This window comes from Cynocephalus volans, chromosome 15, assembly GCF_027409185.1.
Source record: "Cynocephalus volans isolate mCynVol1 chromosome 15, mCynVol1.pri, whole genome shotgun sequence".
In the NCBI taxonomy this organism is placed as follows: Eukaryota; Metazoa; Chordata; class Mammalia; order Dermoptera; family Cynocephalidae; genus Cynocephalus; species Cynocephalus volans.
The window spans coordinates 49,790,245-49,802,680 of record NC_084474.1 but is presented as its reverse complement, the minus strand read 5'-3'; the positions used below and the strand labels follow the sequence as shown (position 1 = coordinate 49,802,680).

Sequence of the window (12,436 nt, the reverse complement as noted above, 5' to 3'; positions counted from 1 at the left end):
ATGGCTTGAACCCAAGTGCCAATGAGCAAGAGCATGGCTTGAAATTAAGCACTGATCCTGTGATCCAATGGAAACTTTGGCTAATTCATTAACGCATTTATATTATTTACTAACCTGCTACTCCAGACATCCTGGAGAGCAACAGAAATGCTCTTCAGGTTTTCATTTCCAAAAAATACTTGATGCTCAAAAAATTTTTAAATGCAAAATGGGCATCAAATCACCCTTCTTAAAGCTGAAGAAAAAGGATACAGCCATACTTCACATACTTCTCTTTTAAATGCATATTAAAATATCTGCATAGCCAGGTTGCCTCCCAGAGTCAGTGCTTATCTGGAGCATACTAAGCTTCAGAAATCAAGTGCTTATCACTGGAAAAGCAAGAATATAATTTGGAAGGAGGTATTTGTAGCATCTCTAATTATGGGTGTCCACAACCAAGGTCTTAAGTGATTACCAGATACTACAGATTTCAGATGGGAAAGCCTTATGTAACCACCTCACCTGCCTCAGAAAGAACCAGGGGCACAGAAAGTTATGAAAGCAGCTTAAGCACCTACCAGCATATAGCGTAGAATAGCGCCAAGACCCAAGAAAAACTTACATGGTAACTTACATGGCGGTGGGGATAAGCCATTTCGATTTAAAGTGCCCCCCATTAACACAAAGTTCATCTCCTCAGCTGAACACTGAAAGACTTCAACATATCTGTCCTTCATGGTTTTTTTATGACACTTCTGTGCAGCCATAAATGCTCTGTCCGCAGACTTCATCTGGATAAAGGCATCTCCTGATGGGCGGCCCTGAGTGTGTGGGGGAAGAATAAAAACAAAAGGAGACTGTCTCCTTCAACAAGGAAATGGTTGCTTACAAAACATGCAAAGTGACAATCACCCATAGCATAGACATTTTAGCATCAAAATCTGGGTGACATCGAGATCTACTGAAATCTGACTTGCAATTCATCACCTAATCACCAGAATGGCCCACAAAACCTTGAAGAAACAGTTTTGAGAGCTCATAGCTGAAAGTGATCCTTTTTGGTTTCTGTTAATTAGTATCAGATCTACAGCGTTTTGAAAGGGTCTCCTTGTGACTGTGGTTTCAAAATATGGGATTGTATATTGGGTTGGAGTTTTTTTTTTTCTTCTTCTGAAAAATATGATTACATCTTATTTGATTGAGAAAAGCCAATAACAGGACCAGTATGAGAACTTTACTTATTCTTCTACGGGAAAACTGCTAAACCAGTGTTCTCTTCTGGCTCTCAGCTGTAGCCCATCACTGACCTGCCACATCCCTTTCACTTTTCCTTCAAATCTGAAGCCAAGGTTGGAATGCGGCTTGGAGGTAAGGAATTGAGAGCTGCAAGGCACAGGGATGGTGGGTGAGAGCTGCACCAGAACCTTGCTTGGGGGTCCTACTCTGACTGCCTCTCTTTGCACCTCCACCTTAAACCCTGGTCGAATAGGTAGACATTTTCTACTAGTGATAGCTTCCTAAAATCCCCTACTTAAAACCAAACCTGTAGATTTCTGTTCCACAGAACTAGAATGCCTTAGTTTTATTTAGCATGAACATTTCACAGGGGAAGAAAAAGACACAGTCAGCTGCAGGACTGCTTTCTTATTTTATAGTTTTCTCTAGAAGTCTCCTAGGGACTATTTAATCCAAATTATTACCATGCAAGTTACCATAAGAGTTACCATACCAGGGAAATCAGCAACAAATCCAGTCCAAGATGGAAAACTAACATCTTTGAGGCAGCTAAGAGCTTGTCCATCATCAAAGAAGCATTTTTCCCATATGCCAATCACAATAGGTCACATGGGTCACTGAGAGGCAAATCTGTCTACTGTTGTTAATCAAAGAGTAACAACCCCTAGGTTATTAGAAGTAGTGACTCAAAAAGATACCAAACAATTCCCTGGTGATGTGATGTTGAATTGTGGGGGATTTTATTCAAAAGGACTCCTCCTATCAGGGAAGTGTGCTGAGAAGGAACATAGTCAGATAAAAAGTTTACACTCTAGACAAATACTGACTAAAGAATTAGAATGAGCATGTGCTCATTAGAAAACTGGTGTAGAAAGCAAGGGCTCAGGATGTTTTCTCATTCCCTGTACTCAGTGGCACGTGCTTTCCAGTAAGACAAGATTATAGTTAGGAAAGTGACCAAACCTCCAAATGAAAAGACAAGGTGGGAAATTAGCAGTTTAGAAAACACTTAGTTTGTATCCAGTACAAGCCTATATTCAACGCATAATGCTCAGAAAACACCTTATTTTCAAAAATTAATATGACTTTGCTTTTAATAAAGAGTTCCAAAGTTTTAATTAGAACTACCTGGCTTATGAGTTTTTAGAACTTTGTCCTGCTTACAATAGCACAAAATACTGGTAAATTGTCCAGCAACTAATGTGATTAATTTTACTGAACTAAAAATCAAATGACACCACACTAGGGAATACTTTACATTTGCATACTGAAAGATTTGGTCAGAATTTGAGAGAGGCTTCTTAGCAATTCATTTGTTAATACATTTGAGTGCCCGTTACAATCCATACTGTTATAAGTGGTGTAAATACAGGTCCTCATTGAATTTGCATTCTATTGAATGTAACATGATGTCTAATATATATATGAAATAAAATAAGCCATTTGTAAACAGTCTATGGGTCCAAAATGTTCTGGAACACAGGCATTCTCGTTTGTTTACATATTGTCTATGGTTGCTTTCACACAACAGCAGTGTTGCAGAGATCAATAGTTCCAACAAAAAAATATTGTGTAGACTGAATTTATCTCCTACCTGATGCTACTGATAATTTGATGGATATATGTGATGAAGGAATGAGACCTAAGTTTGAATTGACTAATGATAGCTTTCTTTCTGGATTCATCCTAAAGACCTCTTGTATTTACAGTTAAATCTTTCCTTAAAGACTTAGTGTATAACTGAGGACTATTTGCTCATTTTTATTAAAAGAGAGCCTTTGATAATCAGAAAGGATAAGAAAATAAGTTTCCCTATAAGCGACTTTCTTACCTGGTGATTCAATACCATGTGAACCCCATGAGTACGAATATCTGTGGAGAACTCCCCCAGGAAGTCCAAGATGTCTTCTATTGTGGCTGCATAGGGAAGACCTCGAAGTCGTATACAGTCTCTAACATTTGTAGGGGGCACAAATTGCTGAGGTAGTACTGGAATAATGGGAGGGGTTGGAAGTGGGATGAGAGGGGCCGAGGAGAATCGATTCAGCACCTGTACTCAAAGTAAAACAGAAGTGATTTAGAGCCTTGCTATTCCTATATTCTACAGACCAGCACTGGCATCACTGAGAAGCCTGTTAGAAATGCAGACTCCTAGATCTACCTAGACCTAGTAAAAATGGATCTGCATTTTAACAAGACCCCCAGGTGATTCATAAGTACATTAAACTTTGAGAAGCACTGATGGAAAAAGGGATTCATGCATTTCAACTGGGAAAGCATGACACCCACTTCTGTCATATACAACCAACTATACACCACACAATGCAATTAAACTATGGATGTGTCTACCTGCACAAATGCATCACTACATACCTTGAGAAAAATACCCTTAAAGTCTGCTTATAAAAATCCAGAGTTACTGCTAAATGTGAACTTTTGAAGCAATTTATTAGATTTTATTTCACTCAGTAGAAAGTGTTCCCTTAATATTATTTTCACACTATACCTCCAAACCCAAGAAATAGAGAATGACCCAGTAAAGGAATCACAGGCCAAACAATGACTTTGGGTTATATGAAAATATGATGCTACATAATAGCACAAGACAGAATAACCAGATAATGTACCAAAAGTAATCATTTGGTGACCAAAAAGATAAACAGTAATTTAGTTTCCATGTGAATCGGAGACAGTGGCAAGATAGAGGATCTTGAGCACCTTTTAGATACATGGAATTTGGCTATCTTGAAAATGGATAATAGGCCAGGTGATTCTTGGAGAAAGGACTGCTCCTAGTCAAAACTCATAGTATAAGGTTGTCTTAGTTTAGAGCATGCCAACTACAACTAGTTCATAATACTAGGAGGTAGGTCCTTGTGCAAATGGCATTTGTGGCATCATCTCCAAGTTTTCTGAGCAACTTAACCATTTCAGCCTTTAACATCCCATAAACTGAAAATGTAGATGAATCAATGAACCCTTCCCCAAAATGTGCACTAATTTCCTCATTCGCACCCTGTTCAGTTGCTATCTGAATAAGGTGACCAAAAAAACAAAACCAAAGAACAAACACAGCACAGCCAAAGAAATGCCAGGAAAGACAGAAAAAATTAAAAATTATACATTCTAGACACAGCACAATTATTGGAAGAACAAGAATAGAAAATCAATATAATTTCAAACAAACTCGGGGCAGGAAATGGCCAAGCACCTTACAATACCTGCTGAATAGGAGGTGCTCAAATACCTACTGAATGAAATGATTATTAGTAATGAAAAGAATACAGTGGCAGAGCCTATGAATACTTCAATACTTGTCATAAATAAATCAGTAGGGATGGAGAAATGGTGAGGAAGTCACCCACACCCAAAAACCATCTTAAGGTAGAGTCACATAGAGGCAGCCCATACTATCGTCAAACCAACACCTGGTAGTTCAGGCCCTGGGGTAGTCCGTTCTAGGCCCTAACTTCCACAAAACTGTACTTCTAGTTAAAGATCTAAAGCAAAATCTCAAGTTTTTTCTTCTAGTTCGGGAAGAACGTGTGTAATGTTTGAAGCCTCAAGCCCATTTACCGTAAATTAGAGATTCAGAATTTATGACACACATTTTCAACAAGGTAAACAATTATTTAAACTATGTAAAAGTATATTACTAGTGTAGGGTTCAAGAGTACCAGTACAACAGAACACAGAACTAACAGAATTTCACCTATACTTAATTCTAGGTATAAAAATCTTTTTGGCATCCCAGTAGGTAAAAACGTTTTAAACTTTGGGCAATAATTTTAAATCACAATATACAATAGGCTGCAGAAGCTAGATACAATCATTTTATGAACTCACAGAAGCAATAATAAAATATCCTAAATGCTTGCATAGAAGACCAAAGCAATCAATAAAATGACACTGTTTTACTATAGGACACAAGTAGAGTTAAGTTGGAAGAGCCATGTAAAGCAGTCATGTTATTCTCATCACAACGGAAATGCAAATTGATCCCTGAAGACATGTTCAGCCGGGAAGTCAAGAAGAATGGTCAAAAGGCTTGAGATCCTATAGATGCCTGGATATTAGCATATTTAGGGGAAGTGATTGCCCCATTTTGTGTCTTAAAAACAACTCTGAATTCTGAAAGGCAGCAAAAACAGGACAGAAGGTCACCAGCAGGATATGAAACTGATCAAGCCTTTTGAGAAATACATTTGGCAAGACATTAAAAACCTTAAAATCTCATACCTTATATCCAATTCTAAAAAAAATCAATCAGAAATTGAAAGTTTGATAAGCATGTTTATGTAGAAATTTCTTATGGAAGCAAAAAAAAAAAGCAAGCCAGATTTATAGTAATAGAGGAATTTCTAAATAAAATATGCACCTCCATGAGATATATTAACTTAAAAATGAAATTTTGGGGCTGGCAGGTTAACTCAGTTGGTTAGAGCATGGTGTGGATAAAACCAAGGTCAAGGGGTTCAGATCTCAGTACTGGCCAGCAGCGAATCAATAAATCAATAAATCAATAAAAATGAAATTTTTTATCAGCACCGCACTCTCCCGAGTGAGCCACGGGCTGGCCCCCAAAATGAAATTTTTTAGACATAGGTAAGCTTTCAAGATATGCTGTTTTAAAACAGAATACAAAAGAAAAAAAGAAAATAATAAAAAAATAAAAACAGAATAGAAAGTACATCTACAGTAGTATTCCAGTTATATAAAAACACAGTGTATTTTTTCTGTGTGTACAAGATAACACTGGCTATCTTTTGATTATAGAATCAGACTACTTTCATGCATTTGAAGGGTCTTCAAAAAGTTCGTGGAAAATTTTCTATCTTTCAGTTCTATTTTTCCATGAACTGTTGGAAGTACCGTTGTACTTTCTGTATTCTTCTAATTTTATTTTAACACAACGAATAACGTAGAATTGTTTTCAGAGATAAAGCAGAAATATTAATGCAAAAATACAATATACTCTTAAATAACCAACCTGCTGAACTTCAGCTGCTGTGCTCCTGAAGAGTTCAATGTATCTTTTACCCAACAAGTCCTTATGCTTCCTCAATGCATTCTGTGCATATTCCTCACAAGCAAAGAGGACAAAAGCATCTCCTGTTGGCCTACCATCTGGGTAGGTGACAAAGAGGATGCCTTCCTTCCCTCCAGTGATGGGGCAATGCTGTCCAAAGAAGGCCACTACTTCTTCAGCTGTGGCGGTGAAAGGGAGCCCCCGCATACGGACAATGACTTGATTTTCCTTGGAGAGAAACTGAGCTACCTCATTGGACGTACCTAAGGAAAACAATTAGGAAGCATGGGATAAAATAGTTAGGACATCAACTTCATCAAATTTAAAAGGGTAAAAAGTCTATCAATGTCTTGAATTCACAATTAAGATCCACACTCCTACTGAATTCATAAGAACATTCTAGGAATCACAATTCTCTTCCCCCAAATTTGAAACTCTTTCCCTATCATTTTCATAAAACACCTATCTTAATTTGGTAAGCTGGCCAGACAATTAAATCATGGACCAACCATCTATTCTTCTCATAGTGGGGTAGTGAGTCATCGTGGTAGGTAAAGGCACAGATCCTGGAGCCAGAATACTCCAATCTTGGCTTTACTGTTCACTAGGGTAGGACTTTAGTCAAGCTAAAACCTCTGTGCTTAGTTTCTTCTCCTGTAAAATTGCCTCCTTCAGGGCCGACCCCATGGCGCACTCGGGAGAGTGCGGCGCTGGGAGCTCAGCACTGCTCCCGCGGCGGGTTCGGATCCTACATAGGGATGGCCGGTGCGCTCACTGGCTGAGCGCTGTACGGCCGGTCACAAAAAGACAAATAAATAAATAAATAAAATAAAATTGCCTCCTTCAAAAATTATGAGAATGAAATAGATTAACATTTATAAAGCACTCTGGGTTGTTTGTTGTTGTTTTCCTGAATATTTTATTAAGAGGTTCAAACACACTCAAGCAGAGAGAATAGTATAATGACTATACATGGCACATAGTTTCAGGATTTATTAACATTCTGCCCAACATAAAGCATTTTGCGCAGTGCTGCCATGTAGCAAATACTCAAATGCACATCCTGCCAACTCATATACTAGTAACATTTTCCCTTAATAGCAAATTTTTATCACACTGCCCACGTACAATGAAATCCTAGGCAACAATGTGAACATTAGTTAACTTTGCCTTACATAATTTGCAATGCATCTACCATGGAACCCCAAGATCCACGTAAGACCACAGAAATTCCAAATACACTTTATCCCAATCAATATCAAACAATGCCCTGGAACTTAGAAACTCTATTAAACTTGAAACCCTGAATTTTGAAGCCTTAGTGTTTATCCAAACTGCCAGAACAGAAATAAACCAGCAAAATTTTCTAATAGGATGCTGTTACCACACGTTCCACAGTTGCAAAAATTTTTGCCACAGCTATATAATGCAGGGAACAAATGTACTCTGTATTTAAATGAAAGTCACCCTAGTATAATTTGGCAACAGGTATCAAAAGCATTTTTAAAATTCCACAATTCTTTGATTCAGCCAATCCTACTTTCAGAGATTTATCCTGAATGGCATGTACAGTGACATAAAAATACTCACTGCAACATACTGAAGAGCTGGAAATACACTCTAAATGCCCAACAGGGATGTTTAAAAACATTATGGTACATATAATACTATGGAGCAATTAACATTTAAGAAAACTGAGTAACATAGGAAGATGTTCATAATACATTAAAAGAAGAAAGGAAGTTATAAAATATGAACAAAGCAATACAAACTTACAAAGTAGATATGTACAGAAAAAAAAAAAAGACAAACCCGTCAACATCTCTAATGCATCTATTACTTTTAAGTTTTAAGGGTATGAATTACTCAAGAATTGGATAAAGACCATATTTGGTCCTTTCTGACCATATTACTGTGAATACAGCATATTCCAAAATACCAGAGACCACAATAATATCATTTTCCTGGCCACCGATGAGTTAAGTAAATTTAGAGAAAAAGTGGAAGCAGATAGGCAACAATCCCAGGTATTGCAGTATGGCTCTTTGAAAGCAGATTTCAGAGTCATTTCTTTCAAGAACCACCTTTTCCCTTTCTGTAGGGTTTTTATATGACCATTTCACCTTTGTATAGTACTATTTTTAATGGCTATTTAACTACAGTAGGTTGGCTCAAGCCTTAGGGCAAGTGTTATACATTAAGCTCACTGATACTATTGGGTGTTTCTTCCTCCTATTTAAAAAAAAAAAAAATTCCCATGTTTCATTGTGAAATACAAGTGTACTTCAAGTTCATAGAAAAATGGAATTCAAAGATAATACAGTAACGGCCAGCAGCAAAAAAAAAAAAGATAATACAAATCTTTCCACAAACTTTATGAAGTACTCAAGTAAAAAACATTCATGACCCTATTTACCTACTCTTGGTATTTTTGATTCTTGTTAAACAAAGCCACATTATATAAGAGGCACTTACCACCAGCAATTTTAAGAAAATCTTCACCTGTTGCTTTGTAAACCTAAAAAAAGTAAAGGAACATTAAACACATAGTTCCTGAGCCTGCCGTCATACATTAATACTCATTCAAGATGTCAAGGGTCTCAGACTGCAAGGACATACCTCGATGTACCGAGTCCCCATGTGATGTTTGTGCCTCTGTAGTGCTAGGTCTCTGTGCTCCTCACTTACAAACCTAACCAGAGCTTCTCCATTCCTTCGACCCTGAGCATTCAGACAAAGTGCTGCACCTCCCCTTTGGAAATAATAAAAACAGATGGCAAGTAGAAAAAAAAATACAGTGAAGAGAAAATGATAGAAAACCCATTATCCCTTTGACATTGCTAAGTAAAACAGATTAAAGAAAACCAACTTGGCAATATTGAGTCCCTTGAAGAATCTTGCAATATCTTGATCTGAAGATTGCCATGGTAAACCTCGCGCTCTGACTACGGTGTTATCATCAATAAGTTCCATCTTGCTGCTGTGGACGAAGCAAAACTTCAGGTTGCACGATTAATGCTAGTAAGTCTGACACCTATTACCCCCTGCAAGGCAATCTGGCTAGTTACATATGAGGTCTTATTTATTTGGAGTTTAGACAGATTTGCAATACTGTCTGATTTTCTCATAACCTCAAAACTTATTTGAGTACAGTTCAAAGTAATCTTTAGGTGGTTCACGACAGAAAGATGGATGCCTATGCAGGTCCAGCATGGTTAGCTCACCCAGCAAACCATCTATTATCACCTAAAGAACTGTCTACTTGCCATTAACTCAAAAGCACCCAAAATCACTCACAGGAAGCAAAGTTTTCCCAATACCCTCATGGTTGAAAGTTCCTAGAATTGAGAAGGATAGGTTTAAATTCATTCTCAGATCTAGCCAGTACATGAGTGGGGTTTAAATCCAGTTTTGCAGCAATAGAGCTGGCAATTAACCTACATCAGGAATGTGTGTGTGAGGTCAGAAGTCTGCCATTAAAATATCTCCCCTATCAAACCAGGGAACAAACAGAGAAGCCATCCCAGAGACTGTTTATGGAAATGCTTAAGAGTCTCCACACCTTAATGAGTCATTTGCAAATCACCTACTATATATTTTGACACCTTCTGATGTTCTATTCTTCCCATGTTCATATTTTCAGTACTCCTAGGACATTTTCCTAATGAGTCACCTTCTCCACAACTAAATAGGTCTCAAAGTCTCTCCACGGGCAAAGGTGTCAGAGGTTTCTATTCATTTCAGGCACCAAGCAATCTCACGCAATTCACTAGAGTGATTTACAAAATCAAACATGTCTACCTGTGATCACAAACAGAGATAACACCCCTTCATATACCTCCCCAGTGATTTCCTTTAAAGTAGAAGCTGATAGAGCATACGTAAAATTATCTCAGTAAAAACTGTGAATTATTTTAAAGTCTATTACTTTTCCTTTGGAAATTTTCCAAATGTGAATATGGACAGCTTGAGATTAAACTAAGAATCACAGATATAAATGTATGATGTACATAAAGTCAGAGTGACTGAAGATGCCAATTATTTCATTATGTTTTAATCCCAATATCCAAGCTTATTTTAAGTAATACAATCTTTTCTGGATGACATAACAGTAAGAATGATTGCCAAAAGGTTTAGTAAAGTTACTTACATATAAGGGGAGTTAAATGTCACAATGTGAATAAAAACAAATCAAAAAGCTCAAATGAATAGTACTCAAGTACTTACCAAGTACCACTTTCAAATTTGTAATTTACTCTCTCTGGATCTGAAAACCTGTGATCTAAAAATGAGAACATATGAGTCATTACTTTAGCTATTAGGTAGACAAAGCTGTGGGAGGGAATTCAAAAGTATAGTTGAGGGAAAGATGGTGGGATCAAAATCTAGGACCATGTTATTACAACAGTAATACTTACTATAAGGTTCTGAAATCATTGCTAAAATTATATTCCCCATATCTTCAACTTGAGAGGCTCCATATCGGGAGACTGAACTATTCTTCTCCAAGTTTAAACCTATGAGATGAAGTTAAGGAAATATTTTGGAGAGGTAAAATGAGGTTACTTCTAACCCAAAATTAAGCTCATATAGAACCAAGAAGCCAGGTAAAATGCATCTAGATTGATAACTCTTCAGAAATCTCAGAATGGATGCTTCCCATCAGTCAGGACTTCACCCCTACTTCCTGAAGTTTCTAACTGCCCTCTTGGGTAAAACAGGCAACTCAATCCTGTCCCAGGGTATTAACAGTAATAAAATTTCTGCTTGAATAATAGCAAATGCATGGATACTGAATACTTCTATAGTTTCAAATCATAAAGTATACAAAGTTAATTAGAATCCTTCGCCTCTACAGCCTATACAAGGCAATGACCATGCCGACTTAAAAGATATGGTTACATCAGTCAAGACCATAAAGTGTTAAATAAACTTATTTTTGGCTTAATGTCTGAAATGGACACTGATGACACTATTTGCATGACACCACTTTTACTCAAAATTTCCTTTCTAGAATACTTTTAGAGCATTTCTTTTTTTTTGCTCCCATTTTCGATGGCAGCAAATGCTAGTCCTTTGAAAGTAAATTTTTGAAACAATTCAAATACTCACAGCCAACACTGGCCAATGTGGTTTTTCATATAATAAGTACACTGGGTAAGCCAGGAAATGTGGCCCTTAAACACATGACTCAAATTCCGTTTGAGGGTGAAACCAGAAGAGATTTCCATGAAGTTTTATGAATTACCAATCTCTCTAAAATAAGCATATAGGGGCTGGCTGGTTGGCTAAAATGTGGTATTGTAACACCAAGGTCAAAGGTTCAGATCCTCCAGCGGACCGGAAAAAAAAAAAAAGATTTAAAATAAGCGCATATCTCCCTTACAATAGTTATCTTATGTAGCTAACAGCCAGCCATTGGAATGTTTAAGTTTCTATACTATAGTCACATTTTGTATTATGCATAAGTGTGCATAAATTTTGCAATGAAGTATAATGCATATCAAAGATAATACTATGGGACTATATCTTTTCTCTCCAGTTTAAAATAATAACAGCCAACTGGGTGGTGGTTACTAGAATGTCTGTCTTATTTTATATCATTTTCTAACTGGTATTTTATAATATGGGTAAAATAATGGAGGCAGATATAAAGAAAAGGTCCTTATGTTCTATTTTACTGCCAACTAAGAAGTTACAATGTTAAGACAATTCAGGGAGCTCTCACCAAGAATTCCTTTCAAGAATTACAGCTAATATCTGAAAAGTTAATTTAGTGAGTAATATCCTCTTCCATTCTTAATTTAAAATCCCTTTCCGTTTCATCCCCCAGCGTCTTCCTTCCTTTCTCCAGTAAAGAGACATTGCTTTCCCACAGTAGGAAGCAAACTCATTTTTGTGTTGTCCCTCAACCAGCTGCACTTCTCTGCAGTTGAATACAGCTGCATTTCTACATGTAATATATGTTCCTTGGCAAATTACTTAACCCCACTAAACTTCAGCTTATCTGTAATGTCAAAGCTGTGATAATCTTTACCTCCCTAAACTTTTTGTGAAGATTAAATTTGATAAACAAGCACAGGGTCGACTCCGTGGCGCACTCGGGAGGGTGCGGCGCTGGGAGCACAGCAGCGCTCCCGCCGCGGGTTCGGATCCTATATAGGGATGGCCAGTGCGCTCACTGGCTGA

At 37.3% G+C, this 12,436-nt stretch overlaps 1 protein-coding gene across 2 annotated transcripts in view; it reads right to left on the bottom strand.

The window, feature by feature from the left end:
• Window positions 1-12,436, bottom strand: part of ESRP1 (epithelial splicing regulatory protein 1) — a 54,659-nt gene that overhangs the window by 26,337 nt on the left and 15,886 nt on the right. For both annotated transcript variants that reach the window (XM_063079686.1, XM_063079687.1), the window contains exons 5-12: window positions 10,666-10,764; window positions 10,475-10,529; window positions 9,117-9,227; window positions 8,867-8,999; window positions 8,723-8,765; window positions 6,209-6,510; window positions 3,050-3,268; window positions 617-803 (exon numbers count right to left, since the gene is read on the bottom strand). In XM_063079686.1, coding sequence (XP_062935756.1) covers window positions 617-803; window positions 3,050-3,268; window positions 6,209-6,510; window positions 8,723-8,765; window positions 8,867-8,999; window positions 9,117-9,227; window positions 10,475-10,529; window positions 10,666-10,764 — 1,149 coding nt within the window. The remainder of the gene's footprint in view (window positions 1-616; window positions 804-3,049; window positions 3,269-6,208; window positions 6,511-8,722; window positions 8,766-8,866; window positions 9,000-9,116; window positions 9,228-10,474; window positions 10,530-10,665; window positions 10,765-12,436) is intronic.